The 16,367-nt window shown below is 41.1% G+C and overlaps 1 protein-coding gene across 1 annotated transcript in view; it reads right to left on the bottom strand.

The window, feature by feature from the left end:
* HEXB (hexosaminidase subunit beta) overlaps positions 1 to 10,644 on the bottom strand; it is a 17,801-nt gene extending 7,157 nt beyond the window's left edge. Inside the window, exons 1-7 of the mRNA XM_050329638.1 lie at positions 10,310 to 10,644; positions 10,052 to 10,209; positions 6,672 to 6,737; positions 5,934 to 5,980; positions 5,612 to 5,722; positions 3,200 to 3,301; positions 1,478 to 1,607 (exon numbers count right to left, since the gene is read on the bottom strand). Of these exons, the coding sequence (XP_050185595.1) occupies positions 1,478 to 1,607; positions 3,200 to 3,301; positions 5,612 to 5,722; positions 5,934 to 5,980; positions 6,672 to 6,737; positions 10,052 to 10,209; positions 10,310 to 10,614 (919 nt within the window). The 5' untranslated portion in view covers positions 10,615 to 10,644. The remainder of the gene's footprint in view (positions 1 to 1,477; positions 1,608 to 3,199; positions 3,302 to 5,611; positions 5,723 to 5,933; positions 5,981 to 6,671; positions 6,738 to 10,051; positions 10,210 to 10,309) is intronic.
* Between the last annotated feature and the right edge of the window lie 5,723 nt (positions 10,645 to 16,367).

The raw sequence follows: 16,367 nt of genomic DNA on the forward strand, positions 1-16,367 counted from the left end.
ATCTGAAAAACAGCATTTGGATGACTACTTGAATAAAAAAAACCTAATGGATTTAGGAAGAAAGCCAATTAGAAGAAAGCGAAGCATAATGACTATGCTTCAGAGGTCTTTTTTTTTTTATTACACTGCTTTGCTAACATCTAAGTAAGTGTTAAGTATATAGCTCAAGATAGATGTCCTACCTTGCTTTCTTAGGAATTTACCTTTACACAAGAAAGGCAGGCTAAATAGAGATCAAAACTACACATTGGTTCTCAAGTCAAGAGATCTGAAGCAACATGAGCCACGATAACTAAATATGAAAGAGTTATTTTACATGGGTTGGAGATTCCTAAATCCATCTTATTTAGTACATAGTAGTTGCAGCAGCAGCAGCACCCTCCTGCCTGTGCATTTCCTATTCTGAGCACATATTCCCCAGATGAGGCCCTAGTGGTAAATTGCTTCTACTACCCTACTCATAAGCATTAAGATTTCTCTCCAATATCCAGAATTTGAATGCAAACAAAGCATAGCTACCCAAGTTCATAAGCAAAGCCAGGACTAGCTCCTGTGCATTGCATAAAATAGCTATACAGGCAGATACAAAGAACAACTAATTTTAGGCAAGGGAGATCAACTTGCTCTTCAAGCCAATGTGGAACACCCCACATATCACTAGGCAAGCCACTGATTTAATAATTTGCTGTAAGAGCAAAGACCACTTGAGATAAAGGATTCAGAAGGAGTGTGTTTAGCAAATTTGGGGTTTGCCTTGTTCCTTTCCTTCTCATTTTAAGTTACTGAGAAAGAGCCTAAGACATCTTTCAACATTATGGCCACAGCCCTACAGGATGAATACAAGACCTGCTCCAGGGCTAAAGCTGAAGTTATGAGGCACTAAAAAATCTTTACTTTTGGCCAAAATCATCTTAAGTTAATTGCAGTGACATTGCATTCAGTGCACACTGAATTAAGGCACAAGGTTTCCTGGTCCTTGAGTACATGTGAACACCAGCATTCTGTATCAAGAGAAGTATTACTTTGAGACCAAGAAGGTAAGAGAGTGAAGAAGTATCCAGATTTGCTGTGGTTTTTACCCTGGCAGATTACCACTTTACTAAGAGACAAACATCAATCACTTTAAAAGAACCTTCCCAACGCAGAAATTTCTACTCTAGACTAGACAGCAACTCTATTTCTAGCTACTGCCGTATTATTCTAAACTTTAGTACTGAGTGAGGGGATATCAACAACATGAAGTCTAAGGCAGAACAGATTTGTACCTTTGCACACTCATCCAGCACAAGACATGCCAGCTTTCTTCATTCACTTTACTTCCTACAACAGGTAAAAGTCATGACATCACAGAGTCTGCGTCTATCTTACCTCTTATCAAGGGCTTTCCAAAGCACTTTATTGACTATGTTTTAAAAAATCCATTGGCTTGCTACTAATCACCTCGGTCTCTTAACAATTAATACTTCCTTTGACATACCTTTTCCCCAAGACTGCGTGTGTCCTGGGGTATCAAACTCTGGGATAACTCTAATGCCTCTTAACCGGGCATACTCAATCACCAGACGGACATCAGCAGGAGTATAGATGAGATTACAGGAGTACGCTCCCTGTAAAATACTCACATTTAGAGACAGTTTACAGAACCCAATGCCAGCAGCTCACAAAATTTGGACTAAAGTGTTATATAACTGCTCTACAGTCTAAATTATAAGTTAGCCTTTTCTGGTTTATCACATGTGCAACTGCACTGATGGAACTTTTTGGCTCACTAGTGGAAAGGAATGAAAAACAATCAAAAAACCAAACCAACAAGTTCACAACACTGAGAAAGACCTCCTTGAGGAGACCACTCTTTCCTCCTTAGCTCACAGTTACTAAAGAAAAGAGAAAAGGTAGTTTCTATTCCATCAGATTTCTGAAAGATAGAGTTTTCAATTCTTCTGTACAGAGGCAAGTTATTTTTTCCTGTTAGGTCTGAAGAACAGGGCCCTTGCTACATAACATGCAAGACTAATGGAAAAATTCTACCAAGTCAGAAGGAATGGCGTCTTCTTTCTAACACCTCTGCTTCTCAGTTTTGATACAGCAACCAATTTAGTATCAGGGAGTGTTTGTTTTATGACACTGAATTTGAGTGTTATTCTACTCCTTCACACCCAAAAAATGTGACAGATGACTCAGATGGCTACAGTTTGGTGAAACAGATGTTTGCTAAAGATCCAAACTGTGTAAGAATACCTCATGACTCTTTGTGACTAGTAGCACCTTAAGCTTCTATTTATCTGGAAATGGTTTCCACAGCTGAGTTACTCAAAAAAGGTAATAGCAAAAAAGACTTTCAAAGAGAAGACTATTGAGAAAAAGGCCATCTTCCTTTCTCCAGCTATCAGTGGGGACAGAACTCCAAGGCCATTACTAGGAAAAATAGTCTGACTGCACTGTGCAACATCTACCATTTTTGAATTACAAAATTCTTCATGCCATCTGCTCAAGCACCGCCTACATAATTTTCATGAGAGTCAGAGTCTAGCAAGCGTTTTAAAACAGAATCCCTAATCTTGTACTTAGGCTTAGTGTACTTTACTATTTATGTTTGATTTGGCTTCTACCATACCTTTACTGACCAAGAACCTCATGACTTTCAACTAATTAAACAAAACCTGTGAATCTCGAAATAAAGAGACATGTTGCACTGTATTTCTTTTAGAAAACAACTTCTCACTTCTGTACCTTTTATAGGTACATTACGTTTTGTAAAGTTAACTGGATCTCAGACAGGGCAAAAGTACTATTGCAGTGGTTCCAAACCTAAATCTGGCAAGAAACTCTCTTACATCTGAGTGGCAGGAAGCCTAACAGTTAAAAAAACCCATCACCGGAAATTCAAGCAGTGTTCACTACTTATTTGCATACCACTACTGTCCGAAGTCGTGCAAACACTGAGGATCATTAAGAAAATTTCCACAGAAGAGTTAGGAAGGCCATATCCCATATATCCACAGAGGAAGACTTGAAAATAGTCCACACAGACACTCAGGTAGAATCCTAAATGTGGACTTGCTGGTTACTGGTCGTGTGGTACTGTCTCACAATCAGCCAAAGAAGAAGTACTCAACCACTGGTAAACCCTGCATTTTATTTTCATGAAATATGTACCGGATTTCAGCCCTCCCACCCTGCTCCAATGATGTTCACTCACCTTATCACTTAATTCAGGGAAATAAATGCTCTGGTAAGGGAATGACTGATCATCTACTATATGCCAGTGGAGAACATTGAACTTGTTAAAAGCCATGGCATCCTGTAATAAATAATGCAAGAGACTTTAGTCAAACACTTCACTCTCACAGAAATCCTACGCAAAAGAAAGTCATGTCCGAGCATATCCTGTATACTTAAAGCAACAGCTAAAACAGAAACAAACAAACTAAAAAAACCCAAACCAACCAAAAAAAGCATAGCGTGTTTCACTGAATCCTAGAGGCACACACCTCTACTGGTCCATTCCTCTGCCATCTATTTGCACCTCTGCTGTCATCAAGTTCTTAATCTAATCCCCTTCTACCAGCCTGTGTAGTAAGAACTTCTATGAACGCTCTTTAATTTCTTCCACTTTAGAACATTTCTGGGTAATTCTGTATACACCATCAGATATTTCACCTTACAGAAAAGCTTATACTTTTTTAACTAAATACTTTGGACTTGAAAACTTAACAGCATAAGGGAGTTTCCTGTAATTCCTATTTAGTACATCCATTCTTGCTACTGATTTCTGCAGAATTGATTTCAAATGCACATAAAATAAACCATGCTTTTTCCCCACAAAAGACAGTGCTTCTCTTATGTTTTCAGTCATTACAGTCGGTACTTCCCTTTTTTTTGAAATTGAAGATAAAATCAATGTTAACACACTTATTTTACAATTACGACTCCAGTTGGACAGTTACATACATACCCTGAGTTATGCTAGCTTGATAGTCCCTAGAAGCATGTTCTGTGAGCAGGCCATGTAAGTGTTCTCTACATTGTTCTTAACTGATTGCAAGACAGCTGTTTCTAATCCCTTTCCACAATACAATTATTTTTTTTCACCATCTGTGTTTAAAGAAGTGATAAAATCTCTTCAGGAACTCCCACCAAATCCAAAAGGATATTTATACCTTGTCCATTCCCCAAAATTATCTCATCTGTTTCATTACACTGCACAAGTTTTAATTGCCATATCTTCGAATACCATCCTTCCACATAGAAAATTACATCTCTTGACTTTCACCTCAACCACTCTTCTCTCAAGGACAGTGCCCTTCCTGGAAATACAGTACAGCAGCTGAACATGAACAAGAGAGGTACCTGAACTGCTGCCCTAAGCATCTGATTACCACATGTCAGTGAAGAAATTATTGATGCTTTTTATTACCCTGGATTCAAGTAGGCAAGGAGGTGGGAGGAGAAGTACACTTATTCTTAAACCAGCAAAATGGCATAAAAGATAGCTCTAATAAAGTATTAGAGAGAGAGACAGACACAATTTAAGGAAAGAAAACAGAACAGTTACAGAAACATAAAACTGGTAGAAATGCAAGTCTCTTTTGATATCTCTTTTAGACAAGACAACAAACAACAGCACAAGTTATCTATTTGAGAAGCACCCTCCATTGCAAATGAAACACTACACACAAGCACTACTTGTTGAACAGGCACTGACCTTAAAGGTAAAACAAGTAGTAAAACTTGGACAAGTTCTGAGCATAGTTCAAGGATGACCTCAGAAATGAAGACTGGTTTTACCTGCATTCTTCCTGCCCATCTTAAACCTGTTTTGCAAAGTTCTGCAACACGGAGGGGAAATTTCAAGTCCTATTTCATTTTGGAGAAGCAAGACAGACATAACAGGAAAATGCCTGTTCCTCCACTTCAACTCACTAATAATCCCTTCTACAAGGATTTCAACAACAAAACAGGGGAGTGCAAGTCAGAAAACAACAGCTTTGGTCACTATGCTTATAAAAATTCCCTACCTTTCTATCAAGGTAGGAGTATAAAACTCTTTGTGTGCTTACATAAGTTTTTGAAGAAAGTTTTGTCTTGTGTTTTGTTTTTGGTTGTTTGTTTTGTTTGTCTGGTTTTTTTCAGGAGCTTCCAGTGAACATTTCCAATTTTCCCTCTTGCTCTGTAATACTTAAGCACTGGCTTGCTCTTAGGAGCCTAAGAAAAGGACTGTAACGCCTGGCTACTGAAAACACAGGAATTTTCCTGAAATCACAAGCTAGAACTTGCAGGGTCTCCGACGTATTGCTTGGTGACAGTCAGATGTGTCAGAACATGCTTCCAAGAAATAATACATGAGCTGCTTTAGACAACAAAAAATACAGAGAATCCAAGGTGCCACAAATCCCAGTCCCCTTTACAGATTCACTGATCATTGTCTGCCTACTTGAGTCCTCTCCAGTCTGTTCTGATCTTTGCTTAATAAAGTTCACTCTGTCCTGTTAGAAGTCAGTCAGAGGAGGTGGGTTTTTCTTTCATACCAGCTCCAATTGCTACCTGCTTCAGGGCACAAAACACAACAACAAAGAGCCTTCATTATAATGATACAAAAATGCCCACTCACCAGGTTTGTAAGAATAGATTTCAATGGTAAATAATGCCTTGAAGTGTCTAGTAAGATTCCTCTATGAGCAAATCTTGGGAAGTCATTGATTTCAGATTCATTGACAAGAAACTATGAGAACAAAATTTAAAAATTAGAATTCCCATTTAATATTCATCATTTCAACAGGAAATACCTTTTTTTTCAGAAAATGTTTCTTGGAAATCTGTTAACAAACTGAAAAGTTACTGAATGAAACAGGTAAATCTGCTGTTTCTAGAAAAGCATCCAGTAAAGAATTTGTTTGTCTATTATCAGGACAGTGGTTTTAGTTAATACTTACACTTCCATAGTCATCTTCATGAACCAACTGGCTGAAGGTTTCCAGACCTGGAAAAATATCCAAGAAAAGGATGTGGAATACAACCTAGTACTTGCCCTTAAAGTTTTAGTTAAAAACAGGGCCACAACTATTTACAGGCATTCACACACCTAGAAAGAATGCTTTGTAGCCGAGTTTCCTTCTTTTTAGCATGCTTTCCTTAATTGCTCAAGCAGCACTGTTTTAAATATTCTGAAGAGAGAACCATTCAAATTCTGCATTACACACAGACACTGAATAGTATCACTACAGCTCAGCTGCAGCAAATTAATCCTTGAACAGTAAGAAAGTTATTGAGAGTAAAATCTGTTGATGTAACATTGCAGTAAGAAAAGCAGAGTGAAACTTAAGCATTTTGATCTTCCTGGTAATGTTCAAACATGTCCAGTTATTAGGTGCAGTCAGAGAATTCTCTGTTCACACTATAGATCAGAGAGCTTTTTAGCACCCAGGGTTTGCTTGGATGGCTGATTTCAGGCAAGCAAGAGTGCACTTAGGGTGCACCACTAGATCTGAGATGCTGAGCATCTGGATGGAGGGTCTAACCAACAACATCTGAGTATCCTTCTGGCCTGACCAAGCTTACTTCCAGTGACATACCGAATGAGGGCACAGCTCAGTGATCAGCTGGTTCTTAGTCTGCCATGAAGTTTGTGTAAGCCGTAAGCAAATAGCTCTATATGAAAAGTAGCAGCTTACCTCTTAAAGCACCCCATACCTCATAAGCTTTCAGTATAGCTACAGGCTCAGTTACAGTTAAATGATCTAAAGAAAAGAAAAGAAAAAAGTTATTCTCAAGAAACCATGAGTTGACAGGCCAGTACTAACAGGTACTAGAGATACTTCAATGCCATGTCTCCCTTTGTTTTTTAAATATCGACGAATCCTGGTTTTAATGGTGACAGCATGCAATTATTTTTCATTTATGTTTTTCTGACATAATGCAAGCTACTGTTCAGAAAGTTAACAGTTAATAAATAAGACGACAAAACAAGTGAGGTGCTTAATAATGGCAATGTTAAAATATTGTACATGGGCCAAAATTCCAGCCAAGCTTAACTCAATTGATTTAAAACATAAGAGATTATATTTCCACTTTTAAGGCATGGTGATAAGGGTTGAGTAACTATGCCAGACCTAACCACAGAAAGTTCATTTCTCCTTCCACCTTCCTTTCATATAGATTACGCTTACATATTTTTATTAGAGATATGATTTGTCATATAATATTGCCAGGTGCTAACTGTAAAGGTATAACGACAAAGGAAAAAAAGCTAATAATCAGACCACAGAATCATAGAATATTCTGAATTGGAAGGGACCCACAAGGATCATCGAGTCCAGCTCCTGGCCCTGCACAGGACACCCCAAGAATCACACCACGTGCCTGAAAGCACTGTCCAAATGCTTCTTGAACTCTGTCAGGCTTGGTGCTGTGACCTCTTACATGGGGAGCCTGTTCACCTGAGTGAAAAACCTTTTCCTAATATCCAACCTGAACCTCCCCTGACACAGCTTCAAGCCATTCCACTGGATCCTGTCACTGGTCATCATAGAGGAAAGACCAGTGCCTGCCTCTCCTCTTTGCCTCCCAAGGAAGCTGTAGACAATGATGAGGCCTTCCCACAGTCTCCTCTTCTCCACGATGAACAGACCAAGTGACATCTGCTGCTTCTCATACATCTTCCCCTCAAGGCCCTTCCCCATCTTTGTAGCCCTCCTCTGGACAGTCTCTAATAGCTTTATATCTTTCTTATATTATGGCACCCAAAGCCACACACGATATTCAAGATGAGGCTGCACCACAGAGAGTAGAGTGACTGGCTGGTGATGCTGTGCCTGATGCACAAATAGGATGCCAGGTCACCCTACTGACCCCACATTTAATGGGCAGGGAGATGAAGTAAGGTAAATAAAATCAAGAATGGTATCTGAAGGACTCCATAACAATTGTCCCTTGACTTTGAGTAATGAAGTACAAAGTACTGGTGGAAAAAAAAGGTAAAATAATTTTGGTTTTGCATTTAAGGTGATTCAATAAAATTTAGTGAAGAAACAAATATATTTTTAATATATTTAAAATCATGTACATATGTATAAAAATACACTATATCTACAAATCAATAGATGTATACTATTATTTAAACAGCAAAGCAATAATAAACTGACTAGGATTGCACATCTGACACAGCAGAGAAAAAAATCAAAGGGATGAATTGCCTTACAAAGATTTATTTGGTCTTTATGTGTATCAAAGAATGGTTTGTTATAAAATACACAGTTCAAACATTTACCTAAACTAGCAGGAAAAAGCCATTTAGCAACACAAAGAAAGTACCTCAGGCTTCCATGTTAAGTAAGTACAGACTGCACTTACTGCAAGGTTTGGGTAAGAAAGAGAACTTAGAAGACTACTGCAAGTCTTTCTGTGGTAAACTGTGATCACTTGTCAAGGATTTATTTCCAAGACAGTAGGTGGGGTTTTTTTTCTGAACAGGTATCATTCCTTACTACATGAGGAAAATATGTAATTTGTAACAGGAAACTCATTTCTTATAGCAGAGGGAAAAAACTCTGCCTGTTCTACAGAATACAACCTAAAAATCACATGACCTGACAGACTGTGTGACAGAAGAGAGGAACCAGCTTTGGTAAAAATCTGAAGTTCACAAACCAGTTCAAAGTTCAAATTAGTAGTATGGCAGCACAATAACCTGACTGTGGTAGAAAAATGCTAAAGTATTAGCATTTTTGCTAGTATATTTTATTTGCATTGAAATATATTATAAGCTTGCACACAAAAACTGAACTATTTAGCTATATGTGCCAAAACCAGAGTACATTTAATATCAGTACATTCTATTACAAGTCAAGTGGAATTAATCCTGCTGCAGATGTATGACTTAAGATTAGAAGGATCTTTTTCTAAGGATCTGTATCCTGGATACCAAACAACTGCCTTGTCTAGTACAGAAGATTATCTCAAAACAGAACCAGATGAATTGAATACGCTGATTCCTGTGCTAGCCTGCCCAGACAAAAAACAATCCTATCACTCATCCTTATTTCTGTTAAGAAAATTCTCTGGTAATTAGTTCTTTATTTAAAGTACTTCTCCAGTCTGGACTTCAACCATAGAACTAAAGAAACACAGAACAATACCAATATAAAGACCATGTTTTTAAATCCTTTCTGGTACCTACTGATAGAAAGTAGATTTATAACACTGCAAGACTTTCATGTAGTCTGTGTTGTTCCATTTTTACTGTTAGGATTTTTGCCTCTGTAGCACCTACAGATTTTAAGCAGGGTTAAAATGCTCCTTCACCAGTGGCAAGCTTGGTATTCAGAGTACACCACACTTGTAATCTCTTTCCTATCTAAAGAACTAGTTGAAAATCCCATTATGTGGTTTTATAAGTGGAAAATGAAGGCACATGTCAGGGTGATTAATAAAGCACTTCCTCATCCCACTCCTCTAACACTGTTCTTACTTCAAAAATGAATGAACAGCAGCTTTTTGAATGAATAACAAGTTCAACGAACACTTTCTGTTTTTCTTGGAAAAACAGGAAATACCATGTGCATATCTCACTGTAAGTAGCTTCAATTCAAACGTAGCAATTTCTCAGGAGAGCATGGGTAAACAAAGACAGCCTTCACTCAACACCCTGTACTGAAAGGGATGATCTCTTGACTACACATAGATCTCACCAAACATAACTGGATATTGCATAGCATAGTAGCTCTGATTCCTAATGCTGCTTGCTAGAAAGGACAGTAACAGCTAAAGGACCTGTACGGTAGCTAAACTGCAGAAATCACAGGCGACACGTGTCACGAGCTTCATGACTCCCTGTGAGCCAAGATTTCCCACAGCAACAAGAGCAAGAATTATCTTCTGATCACCACTGTTTTAAAACGTTCTTGAGCGTCACAGTGAGCCCATGCTTTCCAGTTCCCTAAAAACAAAACCCTGCTGACTTTTACACTGGACACGTGATGGGAAAACGAGCGCTTAACGGTGTCGCCTGGGCCCTGGAAGGAGGAGCGCGGTGGGCGGCCGGCCGGGTACTCACAGGCCTCGCTGGAGCCAAGGTGCGGGTAGCTGTCACAGCCGGGGTCCGGCGCCTCGATCACCACCTGCAGCTCAGACAGCTCCGACTCCGCTCGGGCAGACAGCGGCCTTCGGCTCCACCTCCGCCGCCGGGAGTGCCCGAACATGTACTCGTAGTACCTGCCGGGGAAGCACAGGCGCCGCTGGGGGCTCTGAGGCGGCTGCTCCCGCCCCGGGCCGCCGCCGCTGCCCCCCGGCCCGAGTCCCCGCCGCCGCTCACCTGCGGAAGGCGTCCTGCAGCAGCCCGCAGCCCGCCCCCGCCGAGGAGCCGGCGCCGTGCACCAGCTGGAAGCGGCCGGGCGCCAGCTGCAGCTGGCGGGACGACGTGCGGAGCCACTGCGGCAGCGGCCACAGCGAGTCCTCGGGGACAGCGCCCGCCGCCAGCTCCCAGTCGGCCGGCGACGGCCCCAGCCCCGGCCCGGCCTCGGTCCGCAGGGCGCCGTGGCGGAGGCTGGTGCTCACCAGCACGGCGGGCACCAGGACGAGCCCCAGCAGCAGCCCTACCAGCCCCATAGCTTTGCCCATAGCGCGGGACAGCCCTCTCAGCCCGCCAAGTCCCGCTCCCTGGGCAACCCGGCTCCGCCTCCGGCATCACGGGGTCGGTCAGGGCGGGCTCGGCCGCCTCAGAGCCCGCCCGCGGCGCCGCCCGGGCGGTCGCCCCTCGTGGAGGACCGCGGCGGGTCTGCGGCCGCTCGTAGGAGAGGAATGACCCTCAGCGCTCCTCTGACGGGTTTTCTCATATAAAAAAGACATTAAGCTGTTGGAGAGCGTCCATGGAGGCCGTGGTCAAGGGTCTGGAGGGGGAAACTGAGGTCACTTGGTCTGTTCAGCCTGGAGAAGAGGAAGCTGAGGGGAGACCTCGTTTGAGTCTTCAACATCCTCTCGAGAGGAAATGGAGCACAAAGCCTGAGTTCAAGAAGTGTTTGGACAACGCTCTTAGGCACATAGTGTGACTCTTGGGATGTCCTGTGCAGGGCCAGGACTTGGACTCGATTCTTGTGGGTCTCTTCCAACTCAACATATTCTGTGATTCCATAATTCTCTGTCATCCAGCACTGCATGGTCCTGCATGTGGAACCCCCTTGCAGAATAATGAGGGAGTATGGCTGGGCCAGCTTAATTTCTGTAGGAAAAGGGTGTGATGCAGAGTACACTTTTAGAAAGGAAAAACTCTGCATCTCTTGTACTGCTACAAAACAATTTCAGTCTCAGAAGAAATCACTTTTTCACATGTTTTCTGCGGATTGCATTATAAGCAATATTGTGAATAAGGAGGAGTCCAAGTTGCAGTGAAGTGTATCGAGCTTTAACTAAACAGACCATGTGTTTTGGCCAGTCTTTGAAATTGTGCGATTTTTAGGAATTTGTTGTGAAGTGTTCATAACGCAAATCAAGTATAAGGCTGGAAGTCAGTGTGGGGAAGACTTCAAACCACCTCTAATTGAATAATTAATATGAACACTGAAGTGTCATTGCTGTTGATTCAGCTGATGGACCAGTTACGCCCACAGCAATGGCTCCTGCATTCTGCTGCTGCAGAGTAACTGAGGAGCTAGTCAGCCATTGTCCCTCGGAGATTCTCCTTGAGTGGAATATTACCTCTGTAGTCACATGCTCCAAGTTGTGATGCAGACTCATAATTTTTAATAAAGTAAATTTGCAAAAAAAAAAAAAAGTGTCTCCATAATGAATGTTACCTCTGTTTGCAAAGAACACAAACATCTTGCAATGGAATTAATAAGAAGCAAACACCCTCTTCTTTAGTAGGGTTCAGTAGGAGCAGCTCTTTCCACTGTCTGGAAGGCTCCCCAGAAGGTGCAGGTGCCTCACCTACCTCAAGAACCATTGGAGGGCTGGGCTGCGCAGCAGTTTATGAGGAGGTGAGTCATGGTTGCCAGATGACCGCACAGCTGCTCCCTGGTCACAAAGTCAGATTTATGTGATCTGACACACTCAGCAGGTTCAGGGAGCTGGTCTAATCTTATCCCCATTCACAAAAAAAAAAAAAAAAAGGATGGCACACTGGTAAGAGAGGGGAAAAACCAGCAGGCTAAGGGGAAGAGTCAGGCTTTGCCAGGCCTGTTTGGACTATGAGTTGCTCCTGAAGGGGTTTTGTCATTTGCTGTATCCATTTGCACAACTGGAGCACAAATGCTTGATGGAAAGTGTTTGATGCAGTCTATCCATAGCAGAATGTTATTTAACCTTGTGCTGTAAGTAAAAGCAATTCTTTATTATATGATATTGAAGAAGCTCACAGGACATAATGCATGCACATCTACGCTCCTGCCCCCTGCATCTGTGACATATGTGCAAATGTCAGTGCTTTTTTTCTGGCTTTTTCAGAGGCAGTTGTTAACCTTTGCTGTTCAAGTGGTGTCAGAGGCTTGAAATTGCCTGTTACATACGCCTTCCCTTTGCCTGGCGTGATTGTCTCCTCAGCTGTACTGACTCAACTGTTTGTGTTGCCTCACTCATTTTCTAAAGAAACCTGCCTGTAGTGTCTTCAATAACCACAAAGAATCTGAGCTTGCACTGGCATTTTTAGACACTATTACGTTCAAAGTGCTGTGATGTAACCCAGTTTTATATTGCATTTGGGGACTGGTTCTAAGTCAAAGGGAAGAAGTAGAGGATAAGCAAAGCACCATAGGATTGAAGGGTATTTGACTGCAGGCTGCAGTGTTCTAGTTGTCTTCAGAGACCAGCTGATTTCAGTGGGTTTTCCACTGAACACAGCAAAATGTTGAAACTGCAGATCTGGGACTCTAATTATTAGTTTCCAGCATGAGCACAATGAAAAAAGGCATCAGTGTGCTTCATGATCTTTAAAAAAAACCAAGTCCAGCACCAATTCAAAGTCTCGGATGTGGAAATCTACCATGCTTTTTATCCCTAGCCTGTTCTGTAAGTTTGATGTTGTCCTCCTGAGAGGAATGGATTTTGATCCTCCCTTATTGTAGACTTTTTGCCTCGATTGTAAACTGTGTTAGAATGGGAATGTACTCTTATCTATGCTTGTAAAGACACAATTTTTAAAACAGAAGTGCAATCATGAGTCATTCAGAGAAGGAACTTGCAGCCTCTGGTTCTGTTTTCCATTCTTTAAGGTAAAACTTAAATTTCATTTAGTAATAGACTAACCCATTCTTCTAGTAGGCCTGAAAAGGGTAAGAAAAATGCTACAGTGAAAAAAACATTATAAATGTAGCTGAGCTTGACTTCTACAACAGAATTGTACAGATTCCTTCACACACACACACACACTGGGTTAGATAAGAATAAAAACAAAAGCAGTTTTGGACATTAAGGAATCTCAAAAGTTTACCTTGCTAACCAAAATGGTGGAACAGGGCTGCACAGCACTGACTTTTACAGGAGGAAGTTCTTCCAATTGTGCAGCTTTCAGTTCTTCCAATTGTTCTGTGGCTGCAGCAGTCACCTTAAAGTGACAGGAGACCTCTGAGCAGTGTTTCCAGATGTGCAAAGAAATATGCCATATAGTTTCTCTGGTTGCCTCCACTTATTTGAAAAATAACAAAGCAGCAGAGAGGAAACTGACTTACTATAACTGATTAATATTTTGTGTCCACTGCAGTCTGGTAACCATATGAGAATGTTACTACCCAGTAAACTAGGGTGTGAATTGACATCAGACTGGAAATTGAATATCAATGTTCCTTGAAAACATTTTTTGAGTACTTTAAAGATTCATCCATTAATTTTTGAAAGAAATTTATCACAGTTACCAAGAAGTATGAGTTTCCCATTATGTGAAAACCAGGTGATATTTTCCTTGCTGCATTTCCAAGCTAAGCTAAATTACTAAGTTAACTGAAACTGACAAATCATAAGTAAATCATAGGGAAGGTTATGAATAAACTTCTAGTAGGGACTGCAGTTTGGATATGTAATGAAATTGAGCAGGGAGTCACTGCAGTGTATATTCTTAACCTACCTTATTCATGGTCTTCTGTACGGTGATTGTACATCCAGACTTTCCCAGATGTATGTTCTTTTTTGTCCTTTGTACAGATTTACTTTTAAGGACATCCTTTATTTACGAGGAGTATCCAACCACCTATTAGATCTAGTAGGCTGGAAACCCTGACAGCCTAGAAATCCTATATATGACCAAAGAGTGCTTGAATTATGGGCTTAGGACTGACTTCAAGTATGTTTGTTGGCAGAAGAGAATTTCAAAACCAAAGATTATACAGGAGCTGAGTGTGAGTTACACGCTGAGAATGTTGGTACTGATGTTGACATACATAATTAGGGACAAGAACTAACCAAAACAGGATGTTTAACTGATGTAACTTCAAGGAAACTCACAGCCTAGAAATGTTTCAAACAATAGCAAGGACAGTTTGTGAATGGATGCACATGCCAGATGCATGATTAGTGTAAGTATATGAACCAGCTACAAAGCAACCTGTGGACACAGCATATATAATACATTCATGTTGTTTTGTAAAGGAAATTGTGGTTTAGGCTGCCAGCTTCACTATGTGTTATTGTCTGACTAGTGTTTTAGTATTTATGTTGTTTGGATAAAAGGAGATCTGAGTAATTCTGATACTGAGTCAGACAGTGGATTCAGTGTTTAAGCCTCTAGAAGGTATGGAAAACGTGTTAGGAGAAAGTGCTAGCATATGCCAGATGCAGAAATGTTCTAATCTACTGACTGGCTATAAAACCTCTCATGGTCTTTTGTTAATTTGTCTTTTTTGTTTCACAGCTGTCTGGGAACTCTATGAAAGTAAGGTCTGGAACAGTACTACCTCTGGGTTTGGGGACTTAAGATTCATGGTGTCTCCTATTCTGAGAGAAAAATGCTGCTCCCAGATAGATTGCTGTGGGGTCTTTGATTTCATCAACCCTTGTTCTTTGGTCTGTAGCAATTGCAAGAAGATATCAGAGGGAGAAAAAAGCTGAGTAAAGTCTCTTGTACCGTCAGTTTTAAGTAATGATTTGTGCCTGATAATTTCCTTTGTGCCTAATCAGTTACCTTCTATTTTCTCGAACCACTGTCCATCACTGCCCACACAGTTTGTCAGGTATGACATGGTAGAGCTGTTCTGGATTAGAAGCAAGGTAGTTAGCAAAAGAGTAACTATTTTGAGCACAGACCAATAAGGACTATCCAAGCAGAAGGAGAATTCCTTACACTTATGGACTACTTCCCTGAAGATCTCCATATCTTTTACCATAACAGCCAAAACATTCAAGCAGTTCTAGCCAAATACAGTTGTCCTTAAAAATAGCTCCAATCGTTCCTGACTTTCTTCTAGGGAGGCTTCTTCACAGTTACAGACTATAGTCTCTAGGCATATCTGTCTGACTTCCTTCAACTGCATTCTCTCAGTCCTAGAAGCACATGCTACTAAGAGGTGTTTTAGTGCAAAACTTCTAATCATGTTAGTGCTTCATTGTATATATATAGAGAGAGTACAACTTACACGGTGAGAGGGAACCTGAGCAGGACCACTGGTTTGTCTGTGCAAGATAGGTATGATAGCAGTGCAAAACAGTAATTTCCTGAAAAGTTTTCTGATGTTAACCATTCCAGGCATCCTGCCTCTTTGCTGCTTCCTGGGGAAATTAAAATCCAGGATCACAGCATAGCTCCAGTTAATAACATGTTAAGGCAGCACAGCAAATAGACCAGGTACTGAGCCTGATTATTAGATACTCTGTCTTCTGGAAGTGGACCAAGCTCAGTGGGTTGATCCTGGCTTGATGCCAGGTGCCCACCAAAGCTGCTCTGTCTCTCCCTCCTCAGCTGGGCAGAACACAGAGAATACTGAAAAATCATAAAATGGTTTGTGTTGGAAGGGACCTTAAAGATCATCTAGTTCCAATGCCTCTGCCACAGGCAGGGACACCTAGAAGATGGATAAGAGACTATATGATGAATATATGATGAAAGGCTCATGGATCAAAATAAGGACAGAGAGAGATCACTTGCCAGTCACCATCATGGGAAAAACAAACTTGACTTGGGAAAAAATTTATTTCTTACCCATCTACTGAGAGTAGAATAATAAGAAATAAAACCAGATCTTAGAAACATCTTCCTCCACCCGGCCATTCTCCCTAGACTCAACTTGACTCAATTTTCTCTACCTTTTCCCCCTAAGCAGTGCAGGGGCTCAGGCAAAAGGGGCCGTAGTCAGTTCAACATGTCTATGCCACTCCTTCTTCCTCAAGAAGAGTGCTCCTCACACTCTTTCATTGCTGCAGTGTAGTTCCCTCCTACAGGAGACAGCCATTAA

This window comes from Myiozetetes cayanensis, unplaced genomic scaffold (genome assembly GCF_022539395.1).
Source record: "Myiozetetes cayanensis isolate MyiCay16 unplaced genomic scaffold, myiCay2020 scf4, whole genome shotgun sequence".
Taxonomy (NCBI): domain Eukaryota; kingdom Metazoa; phylum Chordata; class Aves; order Passeriformes; family Tyrannidae; genus Myiozetetes; species Myiozetetes cayanensis.